Source organism: Salvelinus sp. IW2-2015, linkage group LG8 (genome assembly GCF_002910315.2).
Source record: "Salvelinus sp. IW2-2015 linkage group LG8, ASM291031v2, whole genome shotgun sequence".
Lineage (NCBI taxonomy): Eukaryota > Metazoa > Chordata > Actinopteri > Salmoniformes > Salmonidae > Salvelinus > Salvelinus sp. IW2-2015.
This window is the reverse complement of record NC_036848.1, coordinates 13,859,412-13,876,816: the sequence shown is the minus strand read 5'-3', so window position 1 is coordinate 13,876,816 and position 17,405 is coordinate 13,859,412. Positions and strand designations below refer to the sequence as shown.

Below are 17,405 nucleotides of genomic sequence, written 5' to 3'. Positions count from 1 at the left end.
GTTTACAGTTACTCCAAATGGATTGAAGTTTTCCCCACCTCGAGTGATACATGTGTATTGCTGTTGTTGTCTGGTTTTCTTTGTTTTTGTAAGGCTTCAATAAAAAATCTCACCAGATTGGGTCTGCTGGATAGTCAGGATTTCTCCCTAAGGATTAGCCCTCGAACTCTCTGACCCTGTAACTCTGCTGTGAGATCGCCAAGATGATAGGGGAGTATAAAAAAATGGTTTCAACTGTGTGTTGTTATTTTCTTTGACATTTGTTTTAGAAAACTGTATTAAGAATATTGGTAGTAATAATAATTTGTCATACAGTAAATAATTTCTCTGGATTTACTCAATCAGGTAGTAGTAATAATTTGTCTGGATTTCCTGAATCAGAAATGCCCTAAACTAAACTGTTGTTCTGGTCTGTCCTCTCTCTGGGTTATGGGGAAGGTGACCCCAGATGGTATCTAGATGTATGGAAGGGATCATTTGACCAAGAACAGTGTGAACCTCAACCGGCTTAAGTAATGGCGACAATGGCGTTCAGTATGGTCCTTCACCAGTTCTACCATGAGACCTGAGTCCAAGCCAGCAACCTGTACACAGCATCCAGTCGAAGCTATCAACTGCCTTTTCTCTCATGCCTTTCCGCTCAGGAGTGTGACATGAGTCCACGTGCAGTGAGCATGGTGAGAGAGATCCCGTCCAAACTTGCTGGTGTACTGGTAGGAAAATAGACTAGACTTAATGGACTGTAAAGGACAGTGGCGGCTCAGGTGAGAGACATTATCAAGGGCCATCCACTTTGAACATGTGCAATGGGGAGGACGAACTGAGACACTATCTGAAGAATAAAATGAAGAAATGCCAGAAGGATAAGTGCCCGGAGGAAGGGGGGTGGTCAACTGTGCCCGTAATTGATTTAGGCTTATCCCCCCAGAAATATTTGGGGTATTAGGTTGATTGTGGAGGTCTGCACACTGCAAAATGTATAGTAATTTAGATTAAGAGTGCATTGAGATACCAATATGTCATTACCGGAAGTGATGAGAATAGATAATGCTAGAAATACAAGATGAATATACTGTATGTAAATGTAAATGTACATTCTGCCAGTATCGGCGTGTACTAAGTTGAGGGTCTTAAATTAAAGTGATAGAACCAACGTGAAGCACTAAGGATGTCATTCTAAATTTGGGTTGGATAACTTATCAATAGTTATAATTATGATTTGGAAAGGCGTGGCTTCTAGAGACAGAGCTATGTCCCTAAATTATGAGGAGAGCCATTAGATTGTAGCAAGGTTGGTGTGAAACTGTTATAACGTCCTCTCTCTCTTCCCTGTGAAAGTCAATATGCATGTGCCCTAGACCAAATTCAAGTGATCTCTAGAGACATAGAGAAAATTGGAAATGCTAAAAGAATTGCGTAAATTGGCTCTGCAAAACAGAGAGGCTCTTGACTATCTTTTAGCAGGTCAAGGGGGCACTTGTGCAATAATTAGCAATGAAAGTTACACTTTTGTCCCAGATCACTCTTCTAATATGACTGATCTCACCGAATACATTGCCTCTGTTGCTAAGAATAATTCCCCACAACCAGAGTGGACACCTGCGACTTGGTTGGAATCCCTGTTTGGAAGTTGGGGATCCCAAATTGCTTAATCGGCTGCAGCGTGTTTTTTTTCTTAGTTTGTCTAAACAATGTTACTTAACATGTTCTGTATGTGTGTGTATTTTTGATGAATTCACATTCATTAATAGAAGTGTAACCTTTATTATGATGATAATATTACCATACTAATTACATTGTATAACCCAGAATGAAGGGCCTGAAATGATGAAGTGTCTGGTTTTATGTGTTGATTTCRCTTACTTTAATAGAAATAGGATATTGAAGTTAAAATATAATGCTTACCTTAAAATGTAATGATTATTATCACACAAGTGATAAAAGGGTGGAATGTGAAGGAAATTTGACTTTGTGAAGAAACAGTCTTGGTGTCATAAACAATCTTTGGTTCCTGCCTGTGCCTGGGAAAGATATGAGGGGGATGCGTCATGTCCTCCTCCTTAGGACCATCTGGCAATGAGTAGGTGTGTCCAAACTTTTGACTTGTACTGTATATACTTTTTTATATATATATATGGGGGGTTGTACAGTCGTGGCCAAAAGTTTTGAGAATGACACATACAGTGGGGCAAAAAAGTATTTAGTCAGCCACCAATTGTGCAAGTTCTCCCACTTAAAAAGATGAGAGAGGCCTGTAATTTTCATCATAGGTACACTTCAACTATGACAGACAAAATGAGAAAAAAATCCAGATAATCACATTGTAGGATTTTTAATGAATTTATTTGCAAATTATGGTAGAAAATAAGTATTTGGTCACCTACAAACAAGCAAGATTTCTGGCTCTCACAGACCTGTATTTGGATGATCCAGAAGAAGATTCTTTAAGAGGCTCCTCTGTACTCCACTCGTTACCTGTATTAATGGCACCTGTTTGAACTTGTTATCAGTATAAAAGACACCTGTCCACAACCTCAAACAGTCACACTCCAAACTCCACTGTGGCCAAGACCAAAGAGCTGTCAAAGGACACCAGAAACAAAATTGTAGACCTGCACCAGGCTGGGAAGACTGAATCTGCAATAGGTAAGCAGCTTGGTTTGAAGAAATCAACTGTGGGAGCAATTATTAGGAAATGGAAGACATACAAGACCACTGATAATCTCCCTCGATCTGGGCTCCACGCAAGATCTACCCCGTGGGGTCAAAATGATCACAAGAACGGTGAGCAAAAATCCCAGAACCACACGGGGGGACCTAGTGAATGACCTGCAGAGACTGGGACCAAAGTAACAAAGCCTACCATCAGTAACACACTACCGCCAGGGACTCAAATCCTGCAGTGCCAGACGTGTTTCCCTGCTTAAGCCAGTACATGTCCAGGCCCGTCTGAAGTTTGCTGGAGAGCAGTTGGATGATCCAGAGAAGTTTGGGAGAATGTCATATGGTCAGATGAAACCAAAATAGAACTTTTTGGTAAAAACTCAACTCGTCGTGTTTGGAGGACAAAGAATGCTGAGTTGCGTCAAAGAACACCATACCTACTGTGAAGCATGGGGGTGGAAACATCATGCTTTGGGGCTGTTTTTCTGCAAAGGGACCAGGACGACTGATCCGTGTAAAGGAAAGAATGAATGGGGCCAATATATCGTGAGAATTTGAGTGAAACCTCCTTCATCAGCAAACCAGCAGCATACCACCCTGCATACCACTGTTGGCTTGCTTCTGAAGCTAAGCAGGGTCGGTCCTGGTCAGTCCCTGGATGGAGACCAGATGCTGCTGGAAGTGGTGTTGGAGGGCCAGTAGGAGGCACTCTTTCCTCTGGTCTGAAAATATCCCAATCCCCCAGGGCAGTGATTGGGGACACTGCCCTGTGTAGGGTGCTCTTTCGGATGGGACGTTAAACGGGTGTCCTGACTCTCTGAGGTCATTAAGATCCCATGGCACTTATCGTAAGAGTAGGGGTGTTAACCCGGTGTCCTGGCTAAATTCCCAATCTGGCCCTCAAACCATCATGGTCACCTAATAATCCCCAGTTTATAATTGGCTCATTCATCCCCCTCCTCTCCCCTGTAACTATTCCCCAGGTCGTTGCTGCAAATGAGAAGTGTTCTCAGTCAACTTACCTGGTAAAATAACGGTAAAAATAAATAAAAAGGCATTGAAGATGAAACGTGGCTGGGTCTTTCAGCATGACAATGATCCCAAACACACTGCCGGGGCAACGAAGGAGTGGCTTCGTAAGAAGCATTTCAAGGTCCTGGAGTGGCCTAGCCAGTCTCCAGATCTCACCCCATAGAAAATCTTTGGAGGGAGTTGAAAGTCCGTGTTGCCAGCAACAGCCCCAAAACATCACTGCTCTAAGGAGATCTGCATGGAGGGATGGGCCAAAATACCAGCAACAGTGTGTGAAAACCTTACAGAAAACGTTTGACCTCTGTCATTCAACAAAGGGTAATATAACAAAGTATTGAGATAAACTTTTGTTATTGACCAAATACTTATTTTCCACCATAATTTGCAAATAAATTCATAAAAAATCCTACAATGTGATTTTCTGGATTTTTTTTCCTCATTTTGTCTGTCATAGTTGAAGTGTACCTATGATGAAAATTACAGGCCTCTCTCATCTTTTTAAGTGGGAGAACTTGCACAATTGGTGGCTGACTAAATACTTTTTTGCCCCACTGTATATTAATTTCCACAAAGTCTGCTGCCTCAGTGTCTTTAGATATTTTTGTCAGATGTTACTATGGAATACTGAAGTATAATTACAAGCATTTCATAACTGTCAAAGGCTTTTATTGATAATTACATGAAGTTGATGCAAAAAGTCAATATTTGCATTGTTGACCCTTCTTTTTCAAGACCTCTGCAATCCGCTCTGGCATGCTGTCAATTAACTTCTGGGCCACATCCTGACTGATGGCAGCCCATTCTTGCATAATCAATGCTTGGAGTTTGTCAGAATTTGTGAGTTTTTGTTTGTCCACCCGCCTCTTGAGGATTGACCACAAGTTCTCAATGGGATTAAGGTCTGGGGAGTTTCCTGGCCATGGACCCATAATATCTATGTTTTGTTCCCCGAGCCTTATGGCAAGGTGCTCCATCATGCTGGAAAAGGCATTGTTCATCACCAAACTGTTCCTGGATGGTTGGGAGAAGTTGCTCTCGGAGGATGTGTTGGTACCATTCTTTATTCATGGCTGTGTTCAGGCAAAATTGTGAGTGAGCCCACTCCCTTGGCTGAGAAGCAACCCCACACATGAATGGTCTCAGGATGCTTTACTGTTGGCATGACACAGGACTGATGGTAGCGCTCACCTTGTCTTCTCCGGACAAGCTTTTTTCCGGATGCCCCAAACAATCGGAAAGGGGATTCATCAGAGAAAATGACTTTACCCCAGTCCTCAGCAGTCCAATCCCTGTACCTTTTGCAGAATATCAGTCTGCCCCTGATGTTTTTCCTGGAGAGAAGTGGCTTCTTTGCTGCCCTTCTTGACACCAGGCCATCCTCCAAAAGTATTCGCCTCACTGTGCGTGCAGATGCACTCACACCTGCCTGCTGCSATTCCTGAGCAAGCTCTGTACTGGTGGTMRCCCYATCCCGCAGCTGAATKAACTTTAGGAGACGGTCCTGMMGCTTGCTGGACTTTCTTGGGCGCCCTGAAGCCTTCTTCACAACAATTGAACTGCTCTCCTTGAAGTTCTTGATGATCCGATAAATGATTGATTTAGGTGCAATCTTACTGGCAGCAATATCCTTACCTGTGAAGCCCTTTTTGTGCAAAGCAATGATGATGGCACGTGTTTCCTTGCAGGTAACCATGCTTGACAGAGGAAGAACAATGATTCCAAGCACCACCCTRTTTTGAAGCTTCCAGTCTGTTATTCGAACTCAATCAGCATGACAGAGTGATCTCCAGCCTTGTCCTTGTCAACACTCACACCTGTGTTAACGAGGGAATCACTGACATGATGTCAGCTGGTCCTTTTGTGGCAGGGATGAAATGCAGTGGAAATGTTTTTMGGGGATTCAGTTCAWTTGCATGGCAAAGAGGGACTTTGCAATAAATTGKAATTCATCTGATCACTCTTCATAACATTCTGGTGTATATGCAAATTGCCATCATACAAACTGAGGCAGCAGACTTTGTGAAAATTTATATTTGTTTAATTCTCAAAACTTTTGGCCACGACTGTACATGAGGCAGACAATTACATTGATGGAAGCTACAATATATCTGCAATATTAAAGCTGATCTACCCCCTAAGTAAAAAAATATATAAATAAAATTAGGACAGGCGGGAGGCGGTGGCATTAATGCACAATAACTTTGGATGCCAACCGCCAATAAACCCCACAGAAGGGGCGGGGGCTAAGCTCCATTCACCGGTAGACAGTGTCCTTCGCCCACGCCTGTCGGGCACTGTTTTCCCGCAGTTCTGTTTATGACGGCGAGGGCAGTTGTTCGGAAGGCGGAAGCAAAGTACACTGTGTGCTAGCTTAGCCAGCTAGTCCTAAGGAGGACACTGGTACACCACAGGCGGAAAGCGGYGGTGACGTGTGCTTGCTAACTAGCAAGCAGACTGTGTCGGTAACTATCAAGCTAGCTAGTCCACAGTGTTGCCCTAGCCTCCTGTCTGCTGTGCTAGTGTGAGGCTTGGACGACCGAAAGACAGTGTCCTTCGCCCCAACCTGTCGGGCACGGTTTTCTCCAGTACACAGCAGGCGGAGGCGACAACCGTGTGCTAGCTAACTAGCAAGCAAGCACACACTGTTGTTAACTAGCAAGCTAGCTAGTTAGCTAACACACGGTGTCGCCCCAGTCTTCCGCCTGCTTTGCTAGCGGACAATGTCCTTCACCCCCGCCTGTCGGGCACTGTTTTACCCGCAGTTCTTTTAATGACACTGAGGGCAGGTGTTCGGCAGGCAGGAGCGAAGGACACTGTCTAGGCAGGTGCGAAAAAATTGCAGCCCTTAATTCGGGGCGTTCATTCAAAAACCAATGGGATGCTCGAGGGGGGCGGYCGTTCATGCAGATGCAGGAATGCCCCGAATTAAGGGCTGCAATTGCACACTATTGTCTATAGGCCATCATTGGATCAACTGAGCTTGCTTAAATTTGTCAAAATACAAAAACATTTCAAATGACTGAAAAGGGACAAAACCTGAGGAAGCATGCACCACATTTTTCCAGAGGCCAATGCAAAAAATGTAAATAGAAAAACATTTAATACCATTCGCCTCTCCACAAACTATGAACAGATGGATTGGGGCTTAATCCAGTAATCCAGGGGTTCATGGTTGAGTGCATCAAGTGTACCACAAAGTTCTGGACATCTAGGAAGGGACTGTAATAGTTTAGTACATTCACATAGGGGGATCAAATCAAATCAAATTGTATCTGTCACATGTGCCAAATACAACAGGTAGACCTTAAATGATTACTTACAAGCCCTTAACCAACAATGCAGTTCAAGAAATAGAGTTATGAAAGTATTTACTAAATACACTAAAGTAAAATAAAAAATAAAAAGTAACTCAATAAAATAATAGTAACGTGTGGGGGTATAGGTTAGTCGAGGTAATTTGTACATGTAGGTAGGGGTAAAGTGACTATGCATAGATAATAAACAGTGAGTAGCAGCAGTGTAACAAAAAAGGGGGGGGTGTCAATGTTTATAGTTAGGGGGGGCCATTTGATTATTTTTTTAGCAGTCTTTCAGCTTGCCGTGCGGTAGCAGAGTTAACAGTCTATGACTTGGGTGTCTTTGACAATTTTTTGGGCATTCCTCTGACACCGCCTAGTATATACAGTGGGGAGAACAAGTATTTGATACACTGCAGATTTTGCAGGTTTTCCTACTTACAAAGCATGTAGAGATCTGTAAATTTTTATCATAGGTACACTTCAACTGTGAGAGACGGAATCTAAAACAAAAATCCAGAAAATCACATTGTATGATTTTAAGTAATTCATTTGCATTTTATTGCATGACGTAAGTATTTGATCACCTACCAACCAGTAAGATTTCGCCGGCTCTCACAGACCTGTTAGTTCTTTAAGAAGCCCTCCTGTTCTCCACTCATTACCTGTATTAACTGCACGTTGAACTCGTTATCTGTATAACAGACACCTGTCCACACACTCAATCAAACAGACTCCAACCTCTCCACAATGGCCAAGACCAGAGAGCTGTGAAACATCAGGGATAAAATTGTAGACCTGCACAAAGCTCGCTTTGAGGAAATACAAGTGCCACTGACACGGCCCGCTACCAAAACCTGCGGGCTCTCCTTCACTGCAGCCGAGGTGAGTAAAACATTTAAACGTGTTAACCTTCGCAAGGCTGCAGGCCCAGACGGCATTCCCAGCCGCGTCCTCAGAGCATGCGCAGACCAGCTGGCTGGTGTGTTTACAGGACATATTCAATCAATCCTTATCCCAGTCTGCTGTCCACATGCTTCAAGAGGGCCACCATTCTTCCTGTTCCCAAGAAAGCTAAGGTAACTGAGCTAAACGACTACCGCCCCGTAGCACTCACTTCCGTCATCATGAAGTGCTTTGAGAGACTATCAAGGACCATATCACCTCCACCCTACCTGACACCCTAAGACCCACTCCAATTTGCTTACCGACCCAATAGGCTCCACAGACGACGCAATCGCAACCACACTGCACACTGCCCTAACCCATCTGGACAAGAGAATACTATGTAGAATGCTGTTCATCGAACTACAGCTCAGCATTTAACACCATAGTACCCTCCAAACTCTCATCAAGCTCGAGACCCGGGTCCGACCCCGCCCTGTGCAGCTGGTACTGGACTTCCTGACGGGCCGCCCCCAGTGGAAAGGTAGTAACAACATCTCCACCCCGCTGATCCTCAACACTGGGCCCCACAAGGTGCGTTCTGAGCACTCTCCTGTACCCCTGTTCACCCACGACTGCGTGCCATGCACGCCTCCAACTCAATCATCAAATTGCGGACGACACTACAGTGTAGGCTTGATACCAACAACGACGAGACGGCTACAGGAGAGGAGGTGAGGCCCCTGGAGTGTGGTGCAGGAAAATAACCTCACACTCAACGTCAACAAAAAACAAAGGAGATGATTGTGGACTTCAGGAAACAGCAGAGGGAGCACCCCCCTATCCACATCGACGGACGAGTAGTGGAGAGGGTAGTAAGTTTTAAGTTCCTCGGCGTACACACACGGACAAACTGAATTGGTCCACCCACACAGACAGCGTTGTGAAGAAGGCGCAGCAGCGCCTCTTCAACCTCAGGAGGCTGAAGAAATTCGGCTTGTCACCAAAAGCACTCACAAACTCTACAGATGCACAATCGAGAATCCCTGTCGGGCTGTATCACCGCCTGGTACGGCAACTGCTCCGCCCACAACCCGTAAGGCTCTCCAGAGGGTAGTGAGGTCTGCACAACGCATCACCGGGGCAAACTACCTGCCCTCCAGGACACCTACACCACCCGATGTCACAGGAAGGCCCATAAAAGATCATCAAGGACAACAACCACCCAGCCACTGCCGTTCACCCCGCTATCATCCAGAAGCGAGGTCAGTACAGGTTGCATCAAAGCAGGGACCGAGAGACTGAAAAACAGCTTCTACTCAAGGCCATCAGACTGTTAAACAGCCACCCACTAACATTTAGCGGCTGCCTGCCAACATACTGACTCAACTCCAGCCGCTTGAATAATGGGAATTTATGGAAATTTATGTAAAAATGTATCACTAGTCACTTTAAACAATGCCACTTAATATAATGTTTACATACCCTACATTACTCATCTCATATGTATATACTGTACTCTATATCATCTACTGCATCTTGCCATCTTTATGTAATACATGTATCACTAGCCACTTTAAACTATGCCACTTTATGTTTATATACCCTACATTACTCATCTCATATGTATATACTGTACTCTATACCATCTACTGCATCTTGCCTATTCCATTCTGTACCATCACTCATTCATATATCTTTATGTACATATTCTTTATCCCTTTACACTTGTGTGTATAAGGTAGTAGTTGTGGAATTGTTAGGTTAGATTACTCGTTGGTTATTACGGCATTGTCGGAACTAGAAGCACAAGCATTTCGCTACACTCGCATTAACATCTGCTAACCATGTGTATGTGACAAATAACATTTGATTTGATTTGTTGGGGCAGTATGCGAACTGTAGTGGGTCTAGGGTTTCTGGCATGATGGTTTTGATGTGAGCCATGACCAGCCTTTCAAAGCACTTCATGTCTACCGACGTGAGTGCTACYGGGCYGTAATCATTTAGGCAGGTTACATTCGCTTTCTTGGGCACAGGGACTATGGTGGTCTGTTTGAWACATGTAGGTATTACAGACTCAGTCAGTGAGAGGTTGAAAATGTCAGTGAAGACACATGCCAGTTGGTCCGCAAGTTGCAAGTGTAGTGCCAAACACAGACCTGAGACAGAGCTTGTTCAGGATGTGCTGCCTGAGGTGGACACTGGTCTGATTTATGGACCATATGAGGCTGGTGGGAGGAGCTATAGCAGGATGGGCTCATTGTAATGGCTGGAATGGAATAAATGGAACGAGGTCAAACATGTGGTTTCCATATGTTTGATCTGTTTGATACTATTCCATTGATTCCATTCAAGCCATTAGAATGAGTCRGTCCTCCTATAGCGCCTTCCACCAGCCTCCTCTTCTATAGACAGGCTGACCCATGAAAAAAATMACTTGTCATGGCTACAAGAACATTGTTGTACAAGGGCAGTTTCTGGACACCTGAAGGAGGWCACTGATTCCCCAAGCCAACCAAAATAGCCATGTTAAAAAAAAAAAATTGGTATGCTTTGTGGCTGCAATCAATGTATTGTTGTGGACACAAGTTCAAATRCAGGGAATCTGTCAAACTTCAACTATGCCTTTCTCAATAAGATACCCCACTAGCACAACTTTTACTTTATTTTATACAAAAAACYAAGGACCATTGTTTAAGTTTCTTTGCCATATGAGACTTTGTAATCAAATGATGTAAATCATGTTTGGATAAAAAAATGTTTCTCTCATGGAATGCAATTTATTGACCACTATAGATTTGTCATAGAAATCAAGTGTAGACATGTCAAGGAACGCATTTGGTCCATCATTTACGTTTATGTTGTTGGTGACCCACGCTTTGGTGCTATGCCAACAGTGTGCAAAGGATAGATAAAATGCTAGTAACATACATTCACCTCAGGATGGCACTCTATGCATTTRTACGACTGGCAGGTGAACCACAAATCACACTGGTGATGGTTAAACAAGTGTATAAAAATAAATACAGATCCCAAATACCATTTKAAATATGGAATATAATTATAATATGAAATAAGTGTAGCCTAAATGAGCAACTGACGACGGATCAGCTCCTAGAGAGATATTACCACRTAGCTTGCAAATATTGAAGCGGTTCATTATAATGCTTACTAACCAATGAAAATGAACTAAATCACCAATTTGGCACATCATTGGGTACGCATTATATTTTCATTGGATTTGGCACATCAATTGGTAAACGTTATAATAATCCACTTTAAAATGTGCAACCGTAGGCGGTAATATCTCTCTAGGAGCTGATCCGTCGTCAGTATTGTGAAATAATTCTAACGTTAAGGCAAATGTTGAATGYAGAAAGCTGATCCGAGAGCAGCGTCCCCTTTCTTTTGATCCTMTCAGTATCGACACATGTTCCAACTATGCAGTTAGCGACCGTTCTCTCTGCGTGGTGTTTTGGGAAAGATGCATCATTAAACCACTGGTAAACCTACATTTCTTCACTATCGGGAAAAKCGGCCCTGATTTGAACTCAATGTTGCCGTCCAATAATCACATTACTTTCATATCACTGACTAAACAGAGACGCGGCTGGATTTAGGGTGTGTAGCCTATTACGTCATTCACCAGGCAAGGACAGGATTATGCAACAGCAGCGCAGTCYGGAATGGATTCCGGCGCATGCCCCCAGTGGTGATGAGTAATCTGCTAAAACCATGTAATCCATCTGCACGATATGTTCTTTGACATTGGTTTTACACCAGTTAAGGGCAGATCAAACCAGTTTCACCTTTTGAAAAATGTGATCAGTAAATAATAATCACACCCCAAACCTGAAAACAGACTAATATTGTGAGTAATTGTAATATTGGCCGTTGTCCCTTTTTATTTTAATGACATCTTTCAAGTTGGGATATATAGACAATTATTTTTTTTACAAATCAGTCCAAAGGTGTGGCACTGAAATGGTGCTAGTCTGAGCTCTCTCCTATGACCTCAAATGGATGTCAGCTTAATGACTCACGTGGARACAGCATAAATCTGCCTGAATGCCACTGAGCCCTACTACTAAGTGACTCACTAATGCCTCCTAATTCAGTTGTAATGACGCAGAGGTGGAAAGGACATGCTGAAACATTACAAAGTTACCAGCCAAAGTTGTAGGTAGATCACCAGTCCAGACCATTTCTGCCGTGACATTGACGCAATGGTTAGTGCGATCTGTAATCCTTGGGGTGTCCCTATTCTAACCCAGKGMTGTCAAACTCATTCCATAGCGGGCCTAGAGTCTGCCAGTTTWATTTTTTCCCTTTCAATTAAGACCGGCAACCAGGTGAGGGGATTTCCTTACTTCATTAATTACAAGGGAGGAGTGAAAACCCGCAGACACTTGGCCCTCCATGGAATGAGTTTGACACGTGCCCTAACCTAACCATTTTAAACGTCAACTGGCTAGGGATGTCCCAAGGATCCCAAATAGCAAAGACCCTGATGCAAAGGATTACTTCCTAAAAGTCCCACGCAGGAGTTAGGAAGATTACAGATACTTCATACCCTGCTGGGTAAATCACATGTAATCTGAGGCATCGTGAGCTAAATTAAGGGTGTCTGCCATTGAAGAGCATCCTAGACACAATACACCTATAGAGTTCGTGACAGGCCTACTTCAGTAGTTGACTGTCTCCTCTACGCTAGTGAAGGTATCCCAAGGACAGGGATTATGACCTAATATATTGCAGCCAGCAGTGTAGTTGATATGAAAAGGAGCATCTGTACTCTTCTTGATGACACAKGTTTGGATAGGCACCAATTGGTCTTTACACCTGCTCCTATCACATATCTGGAAGAATCTCAGCCACGTCTCAAGACTTCAAACATGTCAGCACCCACTGATTTTATTTCTTAGTAGTGCTTTATTCCATTCAGGTTTGCCACCATTACAAGTTACCCTGCCATCTTGTCTGAAGGGAAAAGGGAGTTTGCAGTATGATCCAGTGAATTAACACWGTTTCTCTGCAATGTGGATTGGCACCAAAACTCACAGGTTCAACAATAAAATGGACAACTTTGAGCAGGGTTGTTATTTTGGTTAATCTACACAATTGGCCACACGTTATGGTCCAGCATCTCACCAGTTCCGAGTCAGAAGAGGCTTGATGGGAGATAAAGTATGTTAAGAAGCCTGAAGTAATCCACTTCACCAGGTAATCCTGGATTCCTCAGCAACGGATGCCACCTAGTTTACAAATGAGTCAATTGRGTTCAAAGACACATTTTGATTAGGTAAAAACTTAAGCCACTGACTTGTCATAACTCCCTCTGCTACATTTTCTTTCATGTCGCCAGTGTTTGGAATCTTATCACCGGTTTGTATAGATTACACCAAGCCAGTCCAAGTTTGTCAGCTGACTTTGGCAGGAGTCCAACAACAACCGGCGAGGACAACCCAGAGATTAAGGTTACACCTCCAGGAATAAGACAAGCTGGCTCTCAAGAGAAACCACATTGAAGGGAAGCCAGGAGAATCACTACACACCATTCAGGGTTGCTACTTCCAGACACAAAGTAAAAAGCTAATTGTAGGTTCATTCAGTAGGTTGCCTTTATTGTTACAGTATTGACAAAAAAAAAACAGACCATCTGGATGAAACAGGTTGATATCTAAAGATCTGGCATAGTTACCTTTGTTTTATGGGAATGACATTCTGGTGAGGGGGCAAACAAAACAAACATTGGGCCAATTAAAAAGTGCAGAACCAATTTTCCCAGTACAACTAGCACCGACATACTAGTTGGTCCCTATAAACAAGGTGGAATTTGACCGTCCTTCCAACTGTACAAGATATGTTACAGTTTAAACATCTCACAACATTTATGGTGGACATGAAAACAGTTTAGAGGACCTTCTTCAACTCATCGTACAAAACTAGCACGAAGGCACCACCCATGCCTCGGAGAACGTTGGACCAGGCTCCTTTGAAGAAGGCCTTGCCACCCTCATCCCTCGCGATCTTCTTCCAGCAGTCAATGGTGCCAGTGTACATGATGTCACCTGCAAAACACATGGAAAATAGGTCTTACCTCTGCCTTGGCTGAATGGTACGCACAAGATGTAGCCCAATGTTGTGGATAGCGTGACTGAATACACAACATAACAAAACTGACAAGTGCTCAAAAGTTTACAATTACCTCCTTTGCGCCCAGACTGCATCATCATGCGACGACGGACGGTATCAAAGGGGTAGGATGTAAGACCGGCGACTGCAGTCACAGACTGCGCGATGGCCCAGCTGACAAGGATGCTTGCGTTCTTTGGATCTGGCAGCATGCCTACAGAGAAAAKACAAGAGGATTAAAGTAGGCTCTAACATTCTTTGAAACAGACAATTGCAGATCCTCTACTCAAATATGATGATTGAGGCCTGTGCTCAGAGCAGCCCATGGACTCACCCTTGGCTGTGTCATAGACGCCGAAGTAAGAAGCTCTGTAGATGATGATGCCCTGGACAGACACGGAGAAGCCCTGGTACAGGCCCTTCAGACCATCAGCCTTGTAGATCTTCTTCAAGCAGTCACCCAGGCCATTGAACTCACGCCCAGCACCGGCCTTACCGACATCAGCAGCCAGTCGGGTTCTGGCGAAGTCGAGGGGGTACACAAAACACAGGGAGGTGGCTCCAGCAGCACCGCCAGAGGCCAGGTTACCAGCGAAGTARCTCCAGAACTGTTTCTTGTCCACGCCATCCAGGAAGATTTGCTTGTATTTGTCCTTGAATGCAAAGTTGAGGGCCTGGGTGGGGAAGTATCTGATGACGTTGGCCAAGTTGCCTCTCCAGAATGACAGGAAGCCCTGCTCCTTGGGGATACGGACGACGCAATCCATGATGCCCTTGTACTGCATGTCAACGGTTATCTGTTTGCTAGCATGTTGCACCTGTAATCAAATAGACAAATCAAAATCCCACTCCTGCTTATACATTTACAAAATATCAAATATTTGAAGAGAAAAGGAAACTGTTTAATGACAAATATGTCAAAAAGACTTAGCTATATGGGGAGTTCAACATGTTGTGTGCCCTTCAATCATTGCACAATGTTCTTAGCAAAGTTGACAACTACCAACTAAATAAACAAAGACAAGTAGCCAACACCCCTGATGATGCTTCTCATGGTAATGAAACATGGGCAAACAAAATGTTTTGTCACATACACCAGAGCCGCAGCTAAATGTGTTCACAGGGTCACCCCTGGAGCAAATGAGGTTTAAGTGCATTGCTCAAGGGCACACCAGATCTTTCACCTTGTGGGCTCGGGTTTTAGAAGAAGCGACTTTCCGATTACTGGTTCAACACTGACAGCTTGGCTACCTGCCACCCTTAGGGCAAGCGCCAATCAAATTCCCTAGGGCAACATTGTGGATACCGGTACATGGATAGTAGTAGCTAAAATCAAGAAACTAGTCAGCACCAATCACATCTCGCCTTTCAACATTCACAATGCAGAAGAACCCGCCTCCGCACGAGTTTGGTGCTCGCTAGGCCTCAGTTCACACAGGATGAAGCCTCCGTTTGTTGCGACCTTGGCAATTTCTAGGGCCTAGTAACTACCAGCTGCGCCATATTTGATGGCAATGGGCAAGGACACAAATGTGAGTAGTAGGGATGACAATGATCATAAGACGAACACGGTGTCTTTTACAAGTCAACTTAACTTGCGTGGTTGCGAAATAGTCCTTGGCAACAAGCAAGCTTCAAGCTAGTTAAGCCAAATACCAAGACACCGGTCTACTACTGAACTGACAGTCTCAAGTGATCTCACCGCACGCGAAGAGGGACCAAAATGGAAGGGTCACTCGCATCTTCGCAACGCACCAATGTCATTAGCCAAGTTAACGTTAGGAGCTCGCTAACTAGTTAACTTACTGTCCATGTCACTAATAACATTAACGTTAGATATATTATTATAACTGACAATTGATAKATCTGTTTGACCATGCCATTTGATTTAAAAGAGCATTGCATTTTATTTCAAAGGAGATAGTGATCTTGACAGAAACTACAGAGTCAAGGGCTAACATCAGTACATTACATTTCTGAAAAGCCAGTCAAACTTACCTGAAGAAGCAGCTTGATTCTTTCAATAGGGGCTACAGCTGTTTTGGAGATGGCAGCGGAAATACCACCAGCCAAGAAGTCCTTGCCGAACGAGATGACGGTCTCATTCATTTTCGGTTGTTATCGAGGACGTTGTTACAAGGAAACCTTCCCGTTCAACGAAAGGACTGCTGGGGTATACCGGCTCAGTCGAAATGGCCGATCCATTTAGTTGAGAGAGGATTTAATACCACTGTGTTCGCGAGACAAAACGGGAGCTGGAAGGCGGCATGCCATTGGTGCGCTAGTGGATTTAGTAGGCGGAAACCTATTTTAATGATTGTCCCCTCGCCTGAAAGATGAGAGATTTATCCCGTCTTCGTGAATTTGAATTAAACTGCGTTGTTGGCCTCTGCTCAAAACTATTTCAAAATAAGCATTTAATGAATATCATACATGAAAGGTTGGCCTATAATAATACACATGATAAAAGTTATATCCAAAGTTTAAAATAGTACTTTTTGCTTTCATGTCATTCAATAGGTTGTAGGTGCAGTACGCCTACATGGTTGATGGAGAGTGAATAACACTCATCAAACCTTGCTTATGCCTTACCAACTTTAGTTTGAGTTCTGGACCCAAGGTCATGTGAAAAGCATGGCAGCTTGGAGCAGCTGAAACTCCTGTCTACTATGTGTTAATCATCAGCTGTGAAAGCCAGAGGACACTTAGATACAGGGGGAAAAGGTCATCCCATTCACTACCAGGTTAAAATGTCCTTGACTCTGCAGTTTCTCAAAATTCCTTTTATATAAAATGCCATGGTCAAGCAGATCTGATATGTTATATTATGACATTGACAACTTATCTTACAGTCCTACAAAGTGACAATGATAGTCAGTCCTGTGATCAAACTTTCTTGGGACAAAAAAAAAATGCATTTGCTCCTCAAATATCCATTACATCTTTTGGGAAAATGAAATCCTGCCCGTCTACAGGCCTACTGTAATAAGGTGGTGGGGTCAGCTCACACTGGGGGAACAGTAGCTGATGAGGTTAGTCACCCGACTAGGGTATTCTCTGTAGGGTGCACCTCTTAGAGCCTTTGAGATAGAAATCATGAAGGAGAGAACCACATGTGTACACCCATTCTGTAATCTGTATTCAACATTTCCATCAGATACATTCTTCTGAATGTAGTGTTCTGCCAAATATGATACTGAGGGAGAGATTGCTCCATTCATTTCCTTTGTATAAGTACAAATGGAATTTGTGTTGTCATCCATACATTGTCAATCCATGTTCAGGAGAGCCACACCACCTTGCTTAGCAAAGGAATTTATTTGTGCATTACAATGACTGTTCAAGTGAAATTTACTTCATTGATTCTGAATCATCTCAATCTAAAACAAT

At 43.6% G+C, this 17,405-nt stretch overlaps 1 protein-coding gene across 1 annotated transcript; it reads right to left on the bottom strand.

The window, feature by feature from the left end:
- Positions 1-13,476: 13,476 nt before the first annotated feature.
- On the bottom strand, positions 13,477-16,210 carry LOC111967456 (ADP/ATP translocase 2). Its single transcript, XM_023992493.2, has 4 exons — positions 16,014-16,210; positions 14,350-14,833; positions 14,089-14,229; positions 13,477-13,951 (listed from the first exon to the last, which is right to left on the bottom strand). Exons 1-4 carry the CDS (start codon positions 16,122-16,124, stop codon positions 13,794-13,796), a joined length of 894 nt encoding a protein of 297 aa, XP_023848261.1. The 5' UTR covers positions 16,125-16,210; the 3' UTR covers positions 13,477-13,793.
- Between the last annotated feature and the right edge of the window lie 1,195 nt (positions 16,211-17,405).